Raw genomic sequence first — 23,731 nt, forward strand, 5'->3', positions numbered from 1 at the left:
TCCATAATTCCCTATGGGCAAGTATGTTTTGCATTATTCTCTATGTGCAAACGTGCTTTCCATTATTCCCCATGGACAATCATTCATTCTATAAGGGCAATCGTATATTGTCACTTGGCAATCACTGTCCTTAGTTTTAGTACGCCCCCATCCACTTGCAGCTATGAGTTTAAAGCACATATTGTGACTGCGAATCTGAGTTTGGTGCATTGACGGCTTTTACCAAAAAGCTTCTCTTAGTAGGTTGCACACTTGGCAGTCACTTGTGAACTGCGTTTGTGCAAGGAAAATGTAGTCAGTCCACCTTCGATGTAGGTCACATGGATCGGTTGTAACCCAGTTTCTAACAGGACAAAACGCCTGCCTCACTCCTTAACTTGGTGGATCTTGGTAAAATCATTCAGCCAAGGTGGAGAAACGGCTAACGACGCATGGGAAACATTTGGTAAGACTAGCACAGCAAGCTCTAGAGCCGCACCACTAACTCCGTGTCCCAGTTTTGTCCATCTGCTTCCTTTTGTTCTTAGCCTTTTGCCACCTGTTCTGTGGTTTCTCTCTCTGTCTCTCCTCGGCACTGTTGGGATGCCTTCCTTCGAATCCGCTTCACTTTCCACTCCCAGTTTCTTACTGTATCTCCAACCTGGCATCAAGTCAATTTCGCCATCCTTCAATCTCTCGTTCCCCACCGCTCGGGGTTGAGCTCAGGGAACAAAACATTCCCGCAGTCGAGCAAGAAAATGCGAAGGCGCCGGCGTGCCCTGCTGCTCGCGAGCATGCGCGCACTAGTCCAAGGGCGCGCCGCAACGGGCTGTCGAAAGTGACCCTCGGCGCAGGGCAAGTCCCAGACCTCCTCGTAGGTGAGCGGCGAGCAGCCAGCCAGCGGCATCGTCCGAGCCAGAGCTGAGCCGCCCAGCAGCCGCAGCAGCAGCACTCTTGGGCAGCAGGAGGGCGCGCACCTGTCACCTGCTGCAGTCAGCCAGTCCTTTGCTTGAAGAGGCCGGCATGGCCGAGGCCAGGGAGCCGCTGGAGCCAGCTGTGGCGCCGGGTGCCGAAGACGTGCCGGGGAAAGGCGAGCAGGAGAGCGGAGAGGCGGTGAACCAGGGGCCCGAGGAGGAAGCCACCGAGGAGGAGCCCCTGACCGCCAGCCCAGCACCCGAAGAGGGCACTCCAGAAAACGGCCAAGTGGCGACCGCCGAAGCGACCGCCGGCAGCCCCCAGGGCCCCCTAGACGGAGAAGAGCCTCCTCTAGGCACGGAGAGCGGCACGGAGCAGCAGCCCCCCGCCCCGGCCCCGGAGCAGGACGCAGCACTGCGCTCAACGCCTGAAGGGGACGCGGGGAGCCCTGAGGCGACGGCAACCGGCGTAGACGAGCAAAGCGGGGCTAGCGAGGGTGAAGAGGAGGGCCGGGGCAGTCCCGCGACAGCGCGCGCGGAGCGGGACGAACCCGGGACAGCGGCGGGTCAGCAGCGCCTGGAAGCAGGCAGCCAGGGGGGCTCGGAGGAAGAGGTCGAGGGCAGCGGGGCCCCCGAGGAGCCCCCGGCCGACAAGGCAGAGGCGGGCGACGGCGGGACGCCTCCTGAAGCAGCGGAGACGCGCGAGGGGGCTGGCGCCCAGCAAGAGCCGGCTCCGGAGGCGGCTGCGGCGGCTGCGGCGGGCCAGAGAGAAGAGCCAGGCGAGGACGACGCTGCCGCGCAGGACGAGCAAGGGGAGCCCGCCGAGGTTGCCCCGTTAGAGGAGCCGCCGAGGGCAGGGAGTCCGGCAAGGGAGGAGGAGGAGGCCAGCGCTGCAGCCGTGCCAGATGCGCGGGACGAGGGCCAAGCGGCGGAAGAGGCCAACGCAGCGGAGCCCGAGCTCAACGGGGAGCCCGCCAGCCCCGGGACGGCGGAGCCTCTGGCCGCGGAGGAGAGCAGTCAGCCCCTGGAGGAAGCGGCTGCAGGGGAAGGCGAGCGGGCTGCGGGGGTCAATGGCCTACAGGGAGGGGAAGGGGAAGAAGCGGCCCCGGGGGGTCTCCTCTCGCTTGCGGCCCCAGGCGGAGAGAAGCAAGAGCACGACATCTCCCTGTTCGTCAAGGTAAGGCACGGGCGCCCGCTGGGAAGCTGAGCGTTTTGCTGCGGCCAAGGTAGCTTGCGCAACTTGTGAAATGAATGGTCCCAGGGTCTGCAACCTGCGGCTCTCCAGATGTTCATGGACTACAATTCCCATCAGCCCCTGCCAACATAGCCAATGGGCCATGCTGGCGGGGGCTGATGGGATTTGTAGTCCATAAACATCTGGAGAGCCGCAGTTGCAGACCCCTGCGAAGCGGCCCAAGTGGAAGGCTTCGCTCTAAACCAGGAGTAGGGAACCTGCGGCTCTCCAGATGTTCAGGAACTACAATTCCCATCAGCCTCTGTCAGCATGGCCAATTGGCCATGCTGGTAGGGGCTGATGGGAATTGTAGCTCCTGAACATCTGGAGAGCCGCAGGTTCCCTACCCCTGCTCTAAACGGTTGCAGAGATAGTATGTGCGGCTCTCTGCTGCTAAGTAATCAACATGGCATAAGGATCCCCTGTTCACTTTGCACTGGGAAGGGGGAGGAAACAGCCACCTGTTTACTACCTTGGCCGGGAATGCAATCGGGTCGTTTACAGTGGAATCCTTTTGATGTGGGCACCAGAGATAAGTTAATGAAGGCTTCCATTGATCTTAAATCTGATGCGGAGAGTTTGCAAGCTTCATAACGTTCCTGAATAGCCCCTAAAAGCTCTCACATTCTTTCTGATTTAGTCACAAACTTCTCTCTCCCTAGCTAGCCTATACAGGATTACTGTGCAGTGATAAGCTACACAGATCCTTTTGTTATTGTAAAATATATTTGCTAAGCTAACACTGTTTAAATTAGCCAGATGAAAATCCATTTAGTTGGACAGTTTCATTATTGAACCCTGATATAAACAAGTCTTTGACATTTCATTCTGTCATGAAATATATTGTAGAACTGCATCTCTTGCTCAAAAAGCATTACCTCCTCTACAACCAGCAGCTTTCACAACTAATGTCTTTAACACAAATAGTAGTGCAGACATATCTAAGCCCCTTTTAACAGCTGTGTCTTCTGGAAACAAGATGCAATAGAGTCCATAAAGGAAGCTGAAAAGTTAGACATTGTAATGAAAAACTTGACACTGTGTTAGTCTTTAAATCAGTGAAGCAGTACAAAGTTCATGCATGATCAACTGTGGATCCTCTTGAAGGTTTTGGACCTGCAGACTTATGGTAACTAGCAGTGGTGTACCTAGACAAACTGGAGCCCTGGGCAAAACCTGAGTTTGATGCCCCCCCCCCCCCATGGGCGGCCACCCTCTCCCACCATGACCAAACAATGATTTTTTCCACCAGGTCGTTTCAAAGTCACCATCACATTATAGAACATGCTCCAACTCACAAATCTGAACACAGCAATGGGCCATGCCACACAGCAGAAATATTTTTTGAAAACATCTTCAAAATGCTTTCAAAATATTTTATTACTGACACACACTGGTATGAAAACGTTTTATGGTGTTGTATCCAGTCCCCCCAATTGGGAGAAACAGCATCACTTTCAATGTTATTTAAACTGGGGACTCCAGATTCTCCCTTTAAGGTGGATTTAAAAGGAGAATCTGGGCTCCCTAGTTTAAACAAGTGATGCTCGAATACACCCCCAAACAGCATTATTTTCAATGGTGTTTAAACTAGGGAGCCCAGATTCTCCTTTTAAATCCACCTTAAAGGGAGAATCTGGGGTCCTCAGTTTAAACAACATTGAAAGTGATGCGGACCTCAGATTCTTCCTTTAAATCCATGCTGAAGGGGGTGGATTTAATAACAACAACAACAACAACAACAACAAAACCTTTATTAGGCATTGAGAGAATACAAGAAAGAAAGAAAACAAGCACTGGCAGGAAGGGGGTGGATTTAAAAGGAGGATCTGGGGAAATTTAGGGGTGCCTGCTGTCAGGGGTGCAATTATTAAGATAGGAGCACAAAAATTTCAGAGTATCTTTGTGAGACCCTACTGATGATACCACCCAAGTTTGGTGAAGTTTGGTTTGGGGGTCCAAAGTTATGGACCCTCAAAGGTGTAGGCCCCATCTCCTATTAGCTCCCATTGGAAACAATAGGGGATGGGGCACCCCATTTGGGAGTCCATAACTTTGGACTCCCTAAACTAAACCTCACCAAACCTGAGTGATATCATCAGGAGAGTCTCCCGAAAAATCCCTGAAATTTTGGTGCTGCTAGCCCAGGGGTAGGGAACCTGCGGCTCTCCAGATGTTCAGGAACTACAATTCCCATCAGCCTCTGTCAGCATGGCCAATTGGCCATGCTGGTAGGGGCTGATGAAGGATTGTGATTCCCTGAACTATCTGGAAAACACAGGCCCTGTGCTAATAAAAACTGCATCCTCTGCAGGCCAAAAACTGAAAAACGCTGAAAATGCAAAAAATCCCACAAACGAACCTGCAGTTTTTGCACCCCCCACAACGGGGCACCCTGGGCAACTGCCCACTTTGCCCAATGGGAGGAACGCCTCTGGTAACTAGAAAGTCCAATGTATCCTAGAGTGGAGAAGGAAACATATTAGAATCAGGGCAATGGTGAGAAACACAAGTTGTGGCCAGATCCAGGCCTGGCTTAGGGCAACATTTTCAAGACATGCAACTCACTCAAATAGATGAAAAGTCATATAGGTCTTAGTTGCAATTAACTAAGGATCGCTATGAGAAACTGAAAAGGCTACATCAGAAGTCTTGAAGTTCACATTTCTGTCTGAGAGACAGATAGTTTCTGGTGAGGACAATTATAATGTATAAAATACATACTATATCGTCTGTACTGTACATTAATTAAAAACAAGACTTTGTAGGGTTGCAATATGAATTGTAAGATTTGTCTGGTCCTACATGGTACATCGGATGGGATTATACCTTACATGAATATATAGAGAGGAATTTGTACTTTAGTCGTATCTGCTCAGTACATGAACCCATAATTATATAGTAATTACTTTTTCATTGATCAGAAATATGGATATGTCTGGGAGAAAAAGCAAGAAGAGCCAATGCTCTCATCTTTTTCTAAATGGCCACAATTTAATTGGTCTGTGGGGTAGAATGATGAGACTCTTATGCTGTCTTTCTCTGATAAGTCCAAGCCAGTGGTGTAGCTACAATGGTACATACAGGGACAAAAGACCCTGGCAGTCCTAGTTGAGTCACATGGGGGGTGGAAAATCGCCCTCCCCCCACACCTCTGGCCTGGCTGGGCTTGGGCGTGATGTGCGTGTGCTGCCCTGGCAGGCCTCGTCCCATCAGTCGGCCTAGTGCAACCAGCATCACTAGTGGGCCGTGGGCGTGCTCTCCGGTTGCTGCCCGAGGGGTGGGTCAAGCCAGAGGAGGCAGCGCAGTATGTGCAGGCGTGACATAGGACCTGCATTCCCCCATGCCCCTCTTCCTTCCTCCCTCACCCTGCCCCGCCAGGCTTGGCATAGGCCGCTGCTGGGCCAGTCTCACCCAGCCAGGCCTGGCACACGCTGCTGCCGGGCGCCCCTGCCTGGCTCCACGCTGCCCAGACCAACGGATGCCACTGCATGCATCCCTGCCCAGCCCTGCTTTGCCAGGTCCCACTGCCAGCTAAGGTAATTGAGATGCAAAGGAGGGCACAGGAGCCCGGCGGGGGGGCGGGGGAGGGCAGAAAACTTGGAGTCTGCCCTGGGCTCCATTTTTCCTAGCTACATCCCTGGTCCAATCTCATTTTACTAAGAACCATAGACATCCATAATATAAAGTCTGTTGGGTGTAGGGATCCACAATTTTTGGCTAGGTTTAATAGCCAGCTGATACTTTCTACTATCTAGTTGTGAACTTACTATAGCATTACCTGTAATAATAGAATTCCTAGACTAACTGGATCTCTTACCCTATTTACTGTATTAATAAAAGGGAAAACTGTCTGAACTCGTACTATTATAAACATTCTTCTTTAGCTCAACTGACCTCGTAGGGATTAAAAGCGTGAGGATGAAGCAGAAAAGGGAGGAATAATGAATTTCCCCTGATCTTGCTGGAAGAAATTTAAGATAACAATAGTACTATAATAGTTAAACAGAGATTTTTTTTCTACAGAATGACAATACAGAATTTCAAATTAGAAGCATTACTGTTTCTTCCTGAACAAATATGATAAATTTATTTTGCATAAAGGCAAAACAGAATGCAAAATTTGAATATCAGAAAAAAAGGTGAATGTGTTATCAATGACTTTGGCTCATCAGAGGGTTTGGAAAAGCAATTCTGATTTCACCCTTTTGTAACATAACGCAAATTCAGGGGCAAAATGCTCTTTTTATAGTTGCATTGGATGAGAAGTGTGGAGATATTTTCAAGTTGACTGAGTAGGGTTGCTAATTGCCATATGGTTGCCAGAGGTCGCCCAGTATTGCAGCCAATCTCTAAACAACAGCGATCAATGGTTGAATGGTTGCTCTGGAATGTGGACTAGATTGTGTTATAGCCTGCTCTCAAGTGCCTCCTCTACCCAAACCCCATCACCCCCAGGCTCCACCCCCAAAATCTCCAGGTATTTCCCACTCCAAAGGTGACAACTCTGTCAGGGACCCAAGGAAAAATTTATTTCTTTGGAATATTTCTAGGCCTCCTCTTCAGAGTTTTTCTTGATGTAAATAAAATCCATAGTATTAAAATACATTCTATGTCAAAACTATCCTTAAAATATAAGCAGACCATTAAAAATCCCCTGAGTAAAAGTCTGGATAAAAAAAGATGTGTTGTTGCTTGATGCCTAAAAGAAAGTGAAGTAGGTGCTGTGTGAGCCTTGAGGGAAAGGACCTTCTAAAGGTGAGGTGCTACCACAGAAATGTCTTCAGTCACCATTCACCTTCTCTCTGAAGGCAGGGTACAGACTGCAGAGCTTGAGAGGCAGATCCTAACTGGAAGGCTGGATCCTATGCAAAGAAACAGTTTTTCAGAAACCCTGGCCACAGGTTTTTTAGATCACAGAATGCATAGTTGTGGTTTCCTGCGTTGAGACACTCACCAGTTTTGGCACCACGCATGCTAAATATGAAAAAATTGAAGATTTTTTGCTACTTCCAGAAAATATGTACGATGCAATGCTAATCATGATTTCTCAGAATTGATCCCCATTAGTTCAATGGTACTTTCTTGCAAGTAACTGTACACATGATTGCAGCTTAGTTGAGCTCAGTAGGGCTTACTACTGAGCAATCATGGATAGGATTATGCTGTAGGGATGAGTTGATACCTGGTACTTCTGTGTATGCTGCAGAAGCCAATCCCAAACATTGCATATTAGCTTTTGAGGTTTTTCTTCTCCCTCTTTCTCTGGACATAGTGCACACAAAGGGACTGAAAATAGTCTTCTGTGGCTGCTGAACTGATGGTCCTTTCTTATACAGAAAGAGGTGCATCTATTTCATTGGTTTAAATGTGCACAATTAGCTTCATGATAGAGCATTACCTAGTCCCACTAATTATTTTCCAGAGCAAAATATTTTGTGTCCAATAGCATGCTGGCAAAAACTTTTGTGGAAGACTGACGTAGTAAAATGATTGTATATCAGTATAGTACATTTTTCTTCCCTTAACATGGATGTTAAAACTGGATTTAAAAATCTGCTATGCTGTCACTGAAGTATATTCAGTGTCTATTAATAAGTACACCAACCAGCATCACTAAAGTGCAGTCCATGGGGTCAGGGAGGTGAAAGGGCTTTGGAAACGCCACAACCCTGGCATAAGTGGCACTCTACCCATCATAAGTGGCATCTATGCCAGTGTGAGGGGCACTTACACTAGTGCTGTGTGGTTCTGCATCACCTGGGCATAAATGCTGCCACTGTGCCAGTGCTCCTCTGGTGCAGGAACCCACACTGGTACTGTTGGGGGCATTCCTGGGAGCAGGGTAACTTTATTTGGCTTCTTGAGGTCTTGCAGCCGGGAACACTTCCTTTTGCTGGTGCAGCCCACTGGGCAGGATATAGGGACCTTTCAGTGCAGTTGATGGAATTTTCTCTTTTTTTTCTTCACTTCACTGACACAGACCTCTTTGGAGGCTGTGTGGTTACGTTGTCCCCGGCCGGTCCTCATCTACACTGCCCATGTGGATTGGGCTTCCCATTTTATTCAAGAAACATGGAGAATTATAATGGTGTTAAAAATAAACAAGCATTTAGAAGTGACGGTTGAGTCTGTACCTCATAGTATATGCCCCTGTGCAAATTGAAGCTTGAACTTTGCTGAAATTATCAGAGCACATCTCTATTCTAGTCTGTCACTCAGTGCCAACGTTTATAGTTGATTCAGTGGGATGTTATTTAGCAGATGATGATCAATAGCCTCAGCTATTCATGTGCAAACTTTTTAACTCTTTAAAAGAAACACAAAATTTTTCTCTGGATTACCAACCAATCTCATTCCTTTAAAAATATAGAAAGCTTAAACTATGCTTGATGCTCTCTTTTTAAAAAAATTATGAGTCATTTGTTTCTGTCCATCAAACTGAGGAAATACTTAAAGTAGTGGTGGTCTGTACAACCTAACAAACACTAGAGTAAGGTCACAGTGTGATAGCAGAGACAAAAGAGTGAAGCACATGGGCTATATAATTATTGGGTCTTTGGGATAAGTATAGCAGAGGGTCTCCATGTTTTTTAATCCAGAACAGCTGGCTGGAAACATTCCATAATACATCTGTAAGCTTGAAAAAAGTGAAAGAAATATTTATCAATACTGGGTATTGTATTGTACAGCTTGTTATCTTTGAAGAATGATGGGAGCGTGCTGGTCACAGTACTTAATGGCTAAATAATAATTAATTAATTTAAATTGGGAACTTGTAACACTTTGAAATAGTCTCATTGGAACAAATATGGGAACAAAGAATGAAGAACCTCAATTTCATGCTAACTGAAATTAAAGCACTTTCTGCTCACTAAAGAGTTTATGAAAGTTTGAATAAGCTTGATTGCTCCAAGTTTGCTTAAGGTGACTGGATTTTTTTAACAATCTAAAACCGGGATGCTTTGTGATCTTAGAGAGTATGTCAAGTTTACTTTCTCTGCTGTGAGACTGTGCCTGTATCGTTCAATTGAACTTTGGGCCCTATACAGATATTTGCTTGTTTTGATAGTAAGATTTTGACCTTTTAAATGGAATGTTTACATTTGTAATTAAATAACTGTTGACCAGAATGGAGGTTAAACTGTAAATAAACTCATTCGGATAGCAAACTGTAATAGTTATTTGTTCCCTAATGTTTGGTTTTCATAATGAAAAAAAGCCCGAGGGTATCAATCAAGAAGAGACTAGCCATATTTCTGAAAAATTGGCTTGGGGTGGTGGGAGGGTTGGGTGGTGAGGTTTGGGTGAGTGGATGGTGGAAATGAGAGGCTTAGGGTGGGGGGCTGGTTGGAAGGTGTGGCTTAGGGTGTGGGAGGGTTGGAAGGTATGGCTTGGGTGGGGGAGAGTTGGAAGGTAAGGCTTGTAGGGGGAAAAGTGAGGCTTGGGTGGGGGTGGGGTGGCAAGAGAATGCTTGGGGTGGTGTGAAGGTTGGAAGATGTGGCTTGGGGTAGGGGGAGAATTGGAAGGTGATTATTGAGGTGAGGGAGGGTGGAAGGGTGAGCCTTGGAATGATGGGAGGGTGAAATGGGGATGTTTGGGGTGGGGTAAGGTGGGAGGGCTTCTGGAGGCATGCAGAGCAGCAGCACCTTTGGGGAAGGGCTGGAATGTGGCACACTAATTGATGGATTGTTTGTTGTTGCAACATTCAATTCTCTTAGCCATTTATTATTTAGGACAATTTCACTACCACTCATTTCAGCAATAACTTTTGAATTTAAGAATTAACATGTACTTAAATATTACACATGAAATGTTACATATTCAATATGTATTTGTATAAAGTAGTACACTTTATTTTTTTTGTTCAAAATTGCTTCACTGGTAGGTTTTGAGAATATCGAATTACAAATCAATGACTTGTAGTCCGTATGTCAACTACAGTTTATTTCCCTGTGAATTTATTTCATGTCAAATTTTGAAAAGGCTAAAAAGACCAAAAGTGAATACATGTTATGGTAAAGACAAACATAATTGTTATAAAGATATTGAACAAAAATAGACACACAAGCTATTTTTTGTCAGACAATGTAAGTTTTCCTTTATAACTGCTCAAAATTTGCCCTCACAACAAAATTTGCCTTTTTGTTGTGCAAAAATCCATTGTTCGGTTTGCATATATGGCTCCTTAATTACATTTGAAGCTTAGGGTATGCACAATTTTGCTTTTTCATACATTTGCACTGATAACTTTCTACATCCATTTTGCATTCACAAAATATTTCTTATATGTAGGACGCTGGAATTGTATTAGTGGTTATGTATACAACTTTGAATTCTCTGTTTTCTAATATCCACTGCATGTTTTCAGGGCTACCAATGATGATATGTTTACCTGTTTCCACCCTGAAGTCTAGCAGTGAATGCTTTCAAGGTGTTGATGTAAGGCATATGAAGGTTATCAGATTCTGGTGCTGATAACAAAATCCCATGATACAACAAAGGACTATATGCAGTTCCATTTGCTATGTTTGTTTCTTTGCTGATGAAAGAGTGAAAGAAGTATGTGCTAATAGATTATGTGCCAATTATCTTTTCAGCTGCTAATGATTTTTCCCAAGAGTAAAAGTTCTAACTCCAGTGCAAAGATATAAGTGGTCATTTTCCATAAGACCTTGCTCTGGTTATAGTACAGATGCAGCAGCACATACTTATCCTATTGAGCTGGAATTTCTACCATCTCTCCTGTGGCCACCAAATGCAGTCCAAGAATATAGTCAGGGCTTAATTAGAACCAAATCTGCTTTGATCTGTATTTTGCTTTTGTGAGGGCTCAGCTCTGGTCTATGTTATGAGAAAATGAAGAATAATATTTATTCTATAAGTCTGAATGGTACCTCTTCCCTAGCACTGTATAAACAGTACAGAAATATTTATTAAGTAGGCTCTTGCCTAATAAATGTGTTATTTTTAAAGTGCTACTTCGCTTTTTTCTTTAACAGCCTATGATGCTTTCTGCATGATACAAATAAAACATCTGGAGGACGTTAAAAGAAACATTTTGGGGAAGAACTCTGCACAGATTTTTCTTCTTCAGGATGTTTTATTTCAGCTCAACCTGTCAGAGGCATAGCTAGGGAAAATGGAGCCTGGTGCAAAATCTGAGTCCCCCCATGGGTGGGGGGGAGGGCACCCCCAAACAGCATAGCTGGACCACCCCCAAACAGCATCACTTTCAATGGTGTTTAAACTAGGGAGTCCGGATTCTCTTTTAAAATCCACCTTAAAGGGAGAATCTGGGGTCCCCAGTTTAAACAACATTGAAATTGATGGTGTTTTGGGGTGGATTATCCCTTACCCTGAAACAGCATCACTTGCAATGTTTAAACTGGGGACCTCAGATTCTCACTTTAAATCCATCCAAAGGGAGTGAATTTAAAAGGATAATCTGGGGAATTTTTTTTGGGGGGGTGCCTGCTGTCAGGGGTGCAATTGTTAAGCTAGCAACACCAAACTTTCAGGGTATCTTTAGAAGACTCTCCTGATGATACCACCCAGGTTTGGTGAAGCTTGGTTCAGGGGGTCCAAAGTTATGGACCCTCAAAGGTGTAGCCCCCATCTTCTATTAGCTCCCATTGAAAACAATGGGGAATTGGGCACCCCATTTGGGAGTTCATAACTTTGGACCCCCTGAACCAAACCTCTCCTAACTTGGGCGGTATCAGCAGGAGAATCTCCTGAAAAATCCCTGACATTGTGGTGCTGCTAGCATAAAAACTGCGCCCCCTGCAGGCCAAAAACTGAAAAACAGTAAAAATACAAAAAACCCACAAACAAATCTGAATTTGTGTGTCCCCCTCAGGCTCGCGCCCAGTGCAACGCCCGCACCCCGGCCCCATGGTATCTCCTCTGCAACCTGTCATATTTTGAAAGTGCTAAATTAGTGATCTTTTCCCCCCAAGATGGAGTCAAAATATTTCCTGCTTGCTGTGCGGTCAGCAGGAAACATCTTATTTCTCCTGCCCAATCTGTAAGCTATCACTTTTGTTTTCTCCTGCTGGTCATTTTCTGATCTTGAATTCTCCATGCTGCCCACCACTTGGTGAAGTTCCCCTGGGACATTTGCTCTGCTGGCATTGCGGCTGGGGGTCTTTTCAGTGAATAAAGTATGTGAATTGACTCAGCTTCTCCCGCTGCTTACGGCAACATGTTGTTTCCTTGTTTTTTAGAATTTTGAGGGAGGTAACTCTGAAACTACAAAGACTCAATATGAGAATCCATGTCAATTCTCACATTGAAAAGATGCCCAGCCACAGTACGAGCCAAACAAAAATCCCAGTTGAACTTCATCAAATGACGGGCAGCATGAAGGATTCAAGTGGCTTTGCCTCCATTGAATGTTGAATTCGCATGCCACATTCCCTTTTATCTGGAGGGATGTAACAAGAAGTGAGTGGCATCCTTTCAGATCAGGGAAGCTTTCCCCCTTTCTCTCCCAGGCATGTTTAAAAGTGAAAGCTCTTTCCATGAGTTTATTCAGTGCTGGAAGTAGGAAAAAGCCTGCCCATTGCATGCATATTCGTTCAACAAATGCACTCGGTGCTGAAAGATTCTCCTCTTCCCATGAGCTGTGCATGCCTCCGATTCAGTAAAAATAAAAAAGCAAGCCTTCCAGGAGAGTGGGAGAAAAAACCCACTGTCTCCTTACACATTATATTTGTTCGTGTTGTCCAGACAAAAAATGAGGAGCTTTTTAAAAAGATGTTCCCATGACATCTTAAAATGGTTGTGAGGAAAGGACCCATGTATTCTAGTGGTTAAGAGCTATGGACTTTAATCTGGAGAATGAGCTTTGAGTCCCCACTCTTCCTCATAAAGCCTGCTGGGTGAACTTGAGCCAGTCACAGTTCTCTCAGAATTCTCTCAGCCCCACTTACCTCACAATGAATCCATTGTAGGGGGAGGAAGGGATTGTAATTGTAAACCACTTTAAGACTTGATAAAGTAGATAAAAGCAAGGTATAAAAACCAGTTCTTCGGTTTCTTCACAGGAATTCACATGGCTACTCTTTTCATTTTTAGGAATTGTGCAGTTTAGCTTTCAGCACACAGCTTCCAAACAGCTTCTTTAAGTTAAAACAGGCAAGCACATGGCTGATGATGGCTTTTCTTTAATTAATCAATCAATTGGAATACTTTGGCCTACTGTTCTGCTAATCTGTTTGACAGCCCAATCTAGAATTGGGGGGGGAGTGAAGCAGTAGAAACCTCCCAGGGAGAAATTTGCCAGTGGGCAGCCACCTTCGCCTTCTGAGACACCCTAATGCAGTCCCCATCCAACTACTGGCCCCGCCAGTATAGCAAGGGCATTCTGGAGGTGTGACTGGGGTAGAGCTGATGTTTGTTGGCTTCCACTTTGGCTTTGCCTCTGGATGTACCAAAGCACTGGGCTCTGATTGTGGTGTAGGTCTGTGGAGCCCTTTGGAGGGCTTTCCAGTGGAGGGGTGTGTGTGTGTGTGTTAGTTTTCTTTTTTGCCATCTCATGCTACCAAAAAGTTCAATAACTGCCAGTTGCAATTTAATATACCTGCTGACGTAATTTTCAGTATCTGAAAGCCTTGCATAATCCATGTAGCCCTGCACTTTTATTTTGTGTTTTTTTAGAAATGGAACTTTTAGTGGGGTTCTATGTTAAGTGCAGTTTACTAATTTGGCTTCTATAACACAAGCTGCTGTTGGTGCTGGAGCATCAAATCAGACTGCCTGTGTGATCTTCAAATGCTGAATAAACTGCCCGTCTCTAGTCGGCAATTTGGTTTCATGCTTTACCCATTCTCTATGATTTTCTAGCCCAAATGGAAAGAACAAATAGTTGGGATCATAAAGGATGAATGAGAGGTATACTTTCCACTATGCTACAATGATTAACTTCTTTAAGACATCTTTTCAAGCAGTTTTACTAAGATTTCAATAGTTTCACATGGTACCTGCTTCTGATGAAGTTCATTATTCATAATGTATATCCAATGCACACTCGGTTTTAAGGGGGGAACTTCCATGGGAACTTTTAAGGATGAACTTCCATGGGAAAACAATCCTTTTCATGCTTTAAATTTACCACTTGGGCCCAAGGCAGGAATTAGGATGATCACTGAAGGGCTCTTTCTTCTTCTTAGCACTGCCAAAGTCCCCACTTCTTCTTTGTCAGCCATTAAAGGCATTTGTTCAAAGTATATTATATTTTTAATTTTTTTTAGCTGTGGCTTGCATCTAAAGAGAGAAATATACAAAATGTGAAGTATCGTATGCTAAAATATAAAGCAGGATGTGTAATTAAAGTGCCAGTTAATCTGCTTTTCCCAACCCTATAATGTGTTCCAGAATATAATGCCCTTTTGTTGAAATAATTCCCCTTAAGAATTTAACAAGGCTATAAGGGCTTTTTTCCCCTTATTGATGTACAATGCTCAGCTGGTCTCCTGCCATGTTATTAAATACGGATTAGAAATAGCATTGGCATATTGAAGCCATAATTCTTGTAACAGGATAAACAGCAAATAGAATTTGATATGTTGCTTGTGTACTTCTGACCTTGTATGCAGTTTAAGACAAATACGGAAATAGCAATCTTTTGCCAGAGTTTAAAATAAAGAAGAATTCTTTTCTCAGCTATGTACTGAGAATATCACACCTTTTAATCCTGTCTTCTGTAAAATCCAAGCTTGCTGGCTATATTCAACAGTACAACATTCTTTGATGAAATTGCAACTTGCTTTAAATTTCACTGTTACAGCCTCTTACTCTATAAAAGCAGAATGTAACATTGTAAAATTTGTAGGCAGAATATACCTCTCTTTTCCAGTGGTAGCTTATGTTTAGCTAGTGACTAATGTCGATAGAGTCACAGAAGGCTTAATAGGATATTTGCCTCATAAGTAGGGGAAAACCAAGCACAGGTTGTAGCACAGTGTATTATTTTGTCCAAGGGAAAGAGAAAGAGCTTATATATTCTTTGGCCAGAAGAGGATGGTGTCTGTTGCCAGGTTGTCTCTTTATTTCCATTCAGCTATATCATGCAAGAGTCTGTGAACAGATGAAAGTATTTTTAAATACCTAGCAGTAAATATGTAATGTAGGATTTGGTCAAGATAAGCTCTTATGAATGGAATTCAAGGCATAAACCTGATTTTATACTCTATATCCTGTTCTGCACAATAACAATTGAACATTGCTATTGTAATTGTAACAGTACATTGCACTCCAAATATTAGAGCACTACTATTAGTGTATAAAATATTAGAGCACCACTTATAAATTCCTAGTTTATACGTTCCATCTCAATAATTCAAGTCTTTCCATTGTTTAATTTGTTGTAGGCTGGGAGCGATGGAGAAAGTATAGGAAACTGTCCATTTTCTCAGCGCCTCTTTATGATTCTGTGGCTGAAGGGTGTTATATTTAATGTTACAACTGTGGACTTGAAACGGTGAGTTGAAACCTTTGGCATTTTCTATATGTAGAACAAATGGCAGGTCTGTGAGGAGCTGTGACGAGGCAAATATTTTGACATTTTTTTCCACAATCTTCTAGCCATTTCTGTGATTTCTGTATTCTGAAACACCTCACCCTTGGTTGATACTCACAGTCCCATCACAGAGCTGGGTGCCCGGCCACCACCCCATAGTGGCTTCCTGGCAACATGGGGAGGTAGCCTCCCCACTGCTGAGAAGCGTCTATGGGCCTGAACAGACTTAGGCCCAGTAAACCTCTGCAGTAAATCTCTTGGCATAACACCGGCAAAGGCTGGGAGAAAACTGGCTGACTTTGGCAAGGGCAAATCTGCCAGTGTGGCTGCTCGCTGCTCCCTCAAGCAGATTTACCTCTATTCTTTGGATGGGGCTCTCAGTTTCTCTTAACATACTGTCTCTTGTGGAGTCTATTTGGTACTCAGTGTACGAGATACAATAACAGCGCTTGTTTCTTATGGGTGATTTACAATAATATTTTTCTGCATTTATAATTATTAGAAATCTCTATATTGTCCAGTGATAATCAGATAATGAGGCATAATAAGTTTACTATTGGAAATAGTGATGTCATAGACAAAAATTAATTGTTTTTATGTATATGTATTTTATTGTAATGTATAGTACTTTAACCAAGTTTTAAATGTTCTGATTTTTTGAGAGATTAAATGGTTTTAAGATGTATATTTCTGACAGCCCCATCCAAAGAAAATCAACTGATAGAGTGGGGCAGGGTCATGTAGGTGAATTTGCCCTCCCCAGGGCACTTGCCTGGGCAAGGTGGCAAATCTGCCAACAGGTGCTACTGTGGCCCTACCTGGTGGTGTGATGTGGTGTTGGTTGCCACACCAGCATCCCTGCACCCCCACTGCTGCCGTAGTGGGAGTAGACTGTAGGTGTGGCCGGGGAGGGGCTAATGTTTGTCGACTTCCTTCCAGCCATTGGCCCAGTTACGCCGGTGGCTGGGGGCTTTAGACTTATGGCACCAAAAAGGTGGCATGAATCCATTGCCCTCAATGAGGGCTTCCCAGAAGTAGGGAAGCTTTTTTGCATTCTGCCAGGAAGCCTCCTTGGGAGTGACAGCCAGGTGCCTGACCCGTTGGATGTCCCTCAGTAACCACTGCATGCAGATGTTTCCTGCCCTGCTTTTTTATTCTAAAGAGAAAAGACAGTTGAAGACTACTGCTTGTTTGCATACTAGTTTATTTTCTCTTGAAATGTTGGCAGTCCTGACTGTTCAACCAGATATGTAACAACGATATTAGCAGGATGTTTAAAATCTGCCACGTCTTACATGAAAATTTAGCTCACTCTCGCATAATTGTTATCAGGTATAACTAGAGTAGTAAACAAGTGACTTAACTTGCTTTTGTATTATGAAGAACATTTGATATACATCAACTTGTACACATGATGGAATGATGGAAAATTCAAATGATAGAAAGTTCAACTGGCCAAGCTTACTATGGACTTAAATCTATGGTACTGAAATTCTCAGTTAAAAGGTATCTGTTGAATTCAGCTGACTTTAAGAACATCTGACTTTCTCTGGACCTCTCTGGACCTCTCTGAATGTCTATATTAGTTTCTCCTACATCTAATTTTTGAAGTAATATAAATCAGTAATATAAATCAGTCAGTTATAATGTCTATGTCAAAATTGATAATTGACATAAATAGAATAATATACAGAAAAGGCAAGTTCTGCTCACAATTTTGACTCTTTTTAGGAAACCAGCTGACCTTCAGAACTTAGCACCAGGAACAAATCCTCCTTTTATGACTTTTGATGGTGAAGTGAAAACAGATGTGAATAAAATTGAGGAATTCTTAGAAGATAAACTAGCACCACCAAGGTACTGCCTGCTATGCTGGACTGATTCAGTAGATACAGATTTGGTGTCATGCAGAATATTCATTGACTGTTCTCATAGATCACTAGTTGTTAAAGACCATCTCATATAAAAGTTATAATATATTTTATGATTTATTGCTGCCAGTTTAGAATTCAGGATTCTCCTAAGTAAAATGTTTTGTCACAGTGAGTTAGGGTAACATTCTTATGTCCTAAATTTTTCAGATATCCCAAACTTTCCCCAAAGCATGTGGAATCATATTCTGCAGGAAATGACGTATTTGCTAAATTTTCTGCATTCATAAAAAACACAAGAAAAGATGCCAATGAAAGTAAGTACTTGTACACTTAGTACAACTATTAATGACTTAAGAAATGCTACTATAGCTGCTAACTATTTGAGTTCATATTCTTTCTTGATCCTCTGTTCCAGGCCTGTTAACAATAGAATCTGTTTCTTCCTTCCCTGAGTAGTATGTTGCTTATTAGGCCCGCCAATATGGGCCACAAATATTATATGAAATCAATGAATCAGATGCCAGTTCCTAACAAAGCTCACAATTATAATTAAAGCAGAGATTCATCTCTCCTTTTCCTGGTTGACTGTAAAGGTTTCTCTCTTATGGCATTTTTGCTGTCAGAAACAGCACTTGAGGGGAAGTGCTTGCCCCTTCCTCTGGCACCACATGTCTATCCCAGGGCACAGGAAGCTAAAAGAAGGTTCAACCCCCCACCCAATGCCATCTTGGGTGGTGAAAATTGCTGTGGGAAGGAAACCCAAAGCCCCTTTCTCACCTATATCACATTTGCAGCCAGACAGAAAAAAGGGGAGCGTTTAAAAGGTGATTCCCCACTTGAACGAATAATCATGAGTAGAGTCAGGAGTCTGTATTATAAGCCATGAATTTCATAAGTGTGTAATTTGGCCCTATGCCTGAGATGAAGGCTAGAATTGCTGTGATGGCTGCTGGTGAAAAAAGCACTGAGAGCTCTTGGAAGTAGGAGAAAGTGGTGTTATTTATCTAAAGTTCCTAAATAAAGGGGCATTTATGAGCAAAAGAATACAATTTATTCAATGGCTGTGTGTTATCCTTCCCTTTAGCTTTCCAGTTGTATCTCACCTGCCCATGCTGACAAATTGGTCCAATCCAGTCCAATCCAGTCCAATCCAAGGCCTTTATTGGCATCTAAAGTATTACATAATATACAGAGATTTAAAATAGATAAAAGATGTCATACAATACAACATTGCATGGAGTTAAAAAGAAAAGAGTTAATATGTTTGTGAAAAGGACCAGAATAAAAATTAGCACCCTTTCTTTGGAAGATGAAACTTAATGGCCTCCTGCAGAAATTTAGCTCATTCTCGCACAATACATTACCAAGGTCTTAAATGAATCAAACCATCTGTAATAGTCTTATTCCTCTTTTCCTTACCATGCATTATTTTGTAAAAACTATGGCTCATTCCGCACACGCAAAATAATGCATTTTCAAACCACTTTCACAACTGTTTGCAAGTGGATTTTGCCATTCCACACACCTTCAAAGAGCACTGAAAGCAGTTTGAAAGTGCATTATTCTGCATGTGTGGAATGAACCTATGTTTTTCTTCCCTTAAGACTTGAAAATGTTTCCAGTGAAATACAACTATAAAGCAACTGTTATGATCTTGTCTTCCCTGGCACTCTACTCCTTTTGCTTGTTGCTTTTGGCTAGATGCCTAAGCTAAGTTATCAAAGAGATGGGATCCATGGTGAAACTCCAATTTGGGCTCCCTCCTTCCACACTGGGATCAGCACAAGGGTATAAGCCAACACCAGCAGAAAAATTACAATTAATGGAATTTTACCAGTATAATACTGGTCCACCTCATGTAGGTGGCCATGAATGTGAGAGAAAGCTAGCTAAACTTTCCCTGGCAGCTTGCCTTCCCTTCTTTCCCAAGAAGTGATAGAGTTATCTTCCCAGGATTGTCTGTGTCTTTAATGGCTGAGCAGTCTACATGGTCTGGAGTTGTTTCTGAAAAGAATTTCTTCACCCCCAAGGTAAACACACTTATTTATTTTACTGAACATTTAATTAAATAGGACACATGAATAATTAGGAAGTATTTTACAGCAAGGTTGGCTAAACAAAGCCAAAACATAGAAGAGTACTATATAACTGTGCTTTTCACTCTGGTAAACATCTCCTGTTTTTCTTGCATTGAGAGATGACTCAGCATGTGGCCCTCCTCTGTTTAAGCTTTGGCCCTTTCCGCCCCAGCCAATACAAATGGGGAAAATGTGGCTTACATGAACCTGCCCTCGCTCCGGCCCCTTTGCATGGCTGGCTGTCCTGTGGACAGCCAGCATGTTGGCCAGGGCACGCGCCTTCACACGAAGGTGCATCTTTTTTTCCTTCCCTGCCTTTTTTTCTTCCCTACAGCAGGCAGGACCAACCCCCAGGGCCATGATATGGCCCATTTTCCCTGCGTGATGGGAGCCAGGGAAGGGTTTTTCGAGGACTGTTTTAAGTTGCTATTCTCTTGTTTGAATGTGCCTTATAGCCACGGCCATTGGCTTTGCCATGGCAGCGAGGCACATTAAAACAAAAGAATCACACATAATATGGTTCTCAAAAAACATGGGGGGGGGGCGCGGAAACATGGAACAGATCCGCATCAGGATCGGGATTCATGTGAAGTTCCCCGCACCCAAGTTTTTAACCAGGGTTATCTCGGTTTAATTGGCCCATGTGGAAAGGGCCTTACTGGCTCATTTCCCTGAGGTTCCAGGACCAGACAATGGCAAAGTTTAACAAAAGGCCACATTAGCAGATTGTAATCTGCATCCTTAATATATTAGCTTGTGGCTTGGAGTGTCCTCCTTGTTTCACACCAATGATAACTGGAGGGCTTACTCTGTAGTTCCCATCACAGATTAGTTTATCATACTATTCCCACTTATAGATTCAAGGCTTTCTGGCCCTAAACCCTTTAATTTGGTGTTTGGGCAATTTAACCCTTCAATTTGGTGTTTGGAATCTCCTAGGCAAAAGCAGATCTTCCATTACAGGACAGAAAACAGCTCAAGGATGCCTCACTACCTGCTGATTTTTCCTAGTTATGCATCAGCTTAAAAATGCCATCTGCCCCTTTAGTGCACCTGGAAATCTGTCTACCCATTCCACCAAACAAACTTGTATTATTTTAGCATCACAGTGACCCCCATTCATACCAGGTGCTGCTATGGAGAGAGTCAAACATCTGACAGAAGCCTACAAGACATGGGCCCTCTGCACATGCAGAATAATGCACTTTCAATTCACTTTTAATGCACTTTGCAGCTGTGTGGAATAGCAAAATCCACTTGCAAACAATTGTGAAAGTGGATTGAAAGTACCGGTACATTATTTTGCATGTGTGGAAGGGGCCTTGGAAAAGCCAACTTGGTCAGTGGATCTGTTTGGGGAGAAAGAGTCCTTCAAGAAATATATTCTTTTTATGTATTTTAAAGTATTTTTTAAAATTTTAGGTTTGGAAAAATCTTTGCTTAAGGCCTTAAGAAAACTGAATGACTACTTAAACGACCCCTTGCCTCAAGAAATTGATGCCAATAGCACTGAAGAACTCACTGTTTCCAGAAGGAAATTCCTGGATTGTGATGAACTCACATTAGCAGATTGTAATCTCTTGCCAAAACTTCACATTATTAAGGTCTGGATTCTTCCCGCCCCCATTTGTTATGCTTGCCATTGCACTATAAAGCAACAGAATGCATAGAGGGGGAGAGATGAGAGGAATAGCTCCCAAATATTTTGCAGGGTGGTAGTTTCAAGCTCTGATTATATATGCATATTTGGTGTCTATGCCAAATTTGTCAAAAAGGTAGTTATTAGAACATTTTAATTGCAGCCCAGATTTATATTGCATTTTCTTATGAGAGACAGTTATATTTATTTTGCCTCTCCTCTTTAGGATTAAGGTATTTATTTAAGGGAAATGTCTAATCAGGGAAATTCCCATTATATTAAAGCTTTTGTTTTTTTAAGCATTGAGCCTAAATTACCTTTCAGTTAATTCATGCATTTATTTCCTTAAAATGTTTATATCATGATCGCAAAAGTTTATTTATCTATGAAAACCTATGCCATTATAATTTTGTTTAATTCCATATTATTTTCTGTTTCTATTCTTTTTTCTACAACAATTGGGAAACTGGAAAGATCATGAAACTTTCTATGAATTACTGAAGCTTGGGTCAAATGATTTCTTCCATTATTTTCTTTTAAGGTTGTTGCAAAGAAATACAGAAATTTCGAGTTTCCATCTGAAATGACTGGAATCTGGAGATATTTGAACAACGCATATGCCAGAGATGAATTTACAAATACGTGCCCAGCAGACCGGGAAATAGAGTTTGCTTATCTGGATGTTGCAAAAAGGATGAAATAATAAACAGATATTTTATTTCTGTATTTCTTAAATAAGTTTGATAAAAAAGGAAATAGCAAAGTCAACAGGCCACATGACTTTAAGTTATGAACCTATCCAGCTATCCCAGGTTAATTATTTTATTATTTTATTGACCTGCGCAATCAAGAATAGTATCTTTGTATATAAATCAACTTACAGATATGCAAATGGCACATAAATGTTTTGTACTGTATTTAGGTACCGGGTCAAAACTGAAATTTGAAAAAAAGCAATAATAAAATCCAGATTAAATACAAATTGCAATATTTGCGAAGATTCAGAACATCCCAGATGCAGCAGAGGAGTCAGCAGCTCCCATAAACTGGCTTCTGTTTAGGAATTTTCAGTGTGTTGCCACAATCAGAACAATCATATGTGGTTGTGTGTTCAGCCATTCAACAGCCATAGTGCATTTGCAAGAGCCTGGTTGCAGAAGAGCCACTTTTCACTTGTAGATTGCTCCCACTGTACAGAGAGAGTTTGGTAAGTCCATCTCTTACTAAAAGGCAGAATGCCTACATGCTTTAATGGGTGGGCTACATTAACTTTTTAAAAATCTCAATCCTATTTCATGCAGTTAAAAAGTTGTTTGCCATGTTTGACCTCATACACTCTCTTGAACCTCAGACAACTTGGTTCTTGAGCATGTGTTTGCCAACAGGCATCTCCACTTTAAATGTGGTAGTTGACATGTTGCAAACACCTGTTTCAATATTGTGAGAAGTGGCTTACAGTCCTAAAATTTTCCATATCAGCTCATAAGATAGGGACTACCAACAACATATTTGAAAGCATAGTACTTTGTGCAGTGTTCTGTGAACAGAGTTGTTGGAATTCAAAGCTACCTACAAGCCAGCGGCTATGTCCTGAACACTCCTATTGCTAATTCAGATGTTGCTGACCTGTGGTAATGGTTAATCAGTGGTGAGAAAAGTCCAGCCTATGGAATTTTTCCTCAAAGTAAGCCTTCTTGATATTCTTATACAAAGAAATCTATCAGGTTAAATTGGATGTTAAATACCTGCTACTCAAAGTTACATTAAAATTTTTGCTTTACCTCAGAGGCCGTTTCCGCGGCAGCGGAAACGGCTGGGTCGGCGCTTCTCGCGCCGACCCGAAGACGCTGGGACCGTCCGCACGGATGGTCCCGGGAAGAGGCGGGCAGCACGCGCGGGCGCCGGCCCCGCACGACCAACTGTCCCTGGGCCTCCGGTAGCGTCGCCGAGGCCTGGGACACGCCGCCCCCTGGCCCTGCGCGCCTGCTTTCGGCGGTGCAGGGCGGAAGCGTGATCCCCAGGCCTCAGCGGCAGCTGGGCTTTCAGGGACAAGGTGAGTCGAGTCGGGGAGGCGCCGTGAAGCTGCTGCCGTTCGCTCGGCAGCGGCTTCACGGCGGCGTATTCCCAAAAGAACGCTTCTTAGCGTTCTCGGAATACGCCGGCTGCGGGCCAGCCGGGCGGCGCGGGGGCGGCGCGGCTGCGCTGCAGCTGCGCCGCCCGTGTGAATGGCAGCCTGGAGATGGCGTTTTTACCGTCTCCAGGCCGTCATTTTCCGCCCGTGCGGAAACGGCCAGAGCTATTGCCAAATTTGGTCATTGACTGAAGTCTTTTTAGATGAAAATATAACACCAATTAAACAATGTTCCATTCATACCATTCTGGTCCTTCTAAACAACAGAAAATTAATGTCAGGTCAGCTGAATCCGGGGGAGCTGAAAGAATTAATGGTAATTCTGGTCTTCAAAAAACCATCCCTGGATCCTGATCC

At 43.4% G+C, this 23,731-nt stretch overlaps 1 protein-coding gene across 2 annotated transcripts; it reads left to right on the plus strand.

Moving 5' to 3' along the window:
- The first annotated feature begins 424 nt into the window (after positions 1-424).
- On the plus strand, positions 425-23,114 carry CLIC6 (chloride intracellular channel 6). Of its 2 annotated transcripts, none has more exons than XM_048492398.1 (6): positions 425-445; positions 15,504-15,613; positions 17,384-17,509; positions 17,734-17,840; positions 21,027-21,208; positions 21,785-23,109. In XM_048492398.1, exons 2-6 carry the CDS (start codon positions 15,558-15,560, stop codon positions 21,944-21,946), a joined length of 633 nt encoding a protein of 210 aa, XP_048348355.1. In that variant the 5' UTR covers positions 425-445; positions 15,504-15,557; the 3' UTR covers positions 21,947-23,109. The 2 variants fall into 2 exon arrangements, with proteins under 2 accessions (XP_048348355.1, XP_048348353.1); XM_048492396.1 differs by lacking the exon at positions 425-445 and adding an exon at positions 856-2,070 and having other exon boundaries at positions 21,785-23,114.
- Positions 23,115-23,731: the final 617 nt, after the last annotated feature.

Source organism: Sphaerodactylus townsendi, linkage group LG04 (assembly GCF_021028975.2).
Source record: "Sphaerodactylus townsendi isolate TG3544 linkage group LG04, MPM_Stown_v2.3, whole genome shotgun sequence".
Taxonomy (NCBI): domain Eukaryota; kingdom Metazoa; phylum Chordata; class Lepidosauria; order Squamata; family Sphaerodactylidae; genus Sphaerodactylus; species Sphaerodactylus townsendi.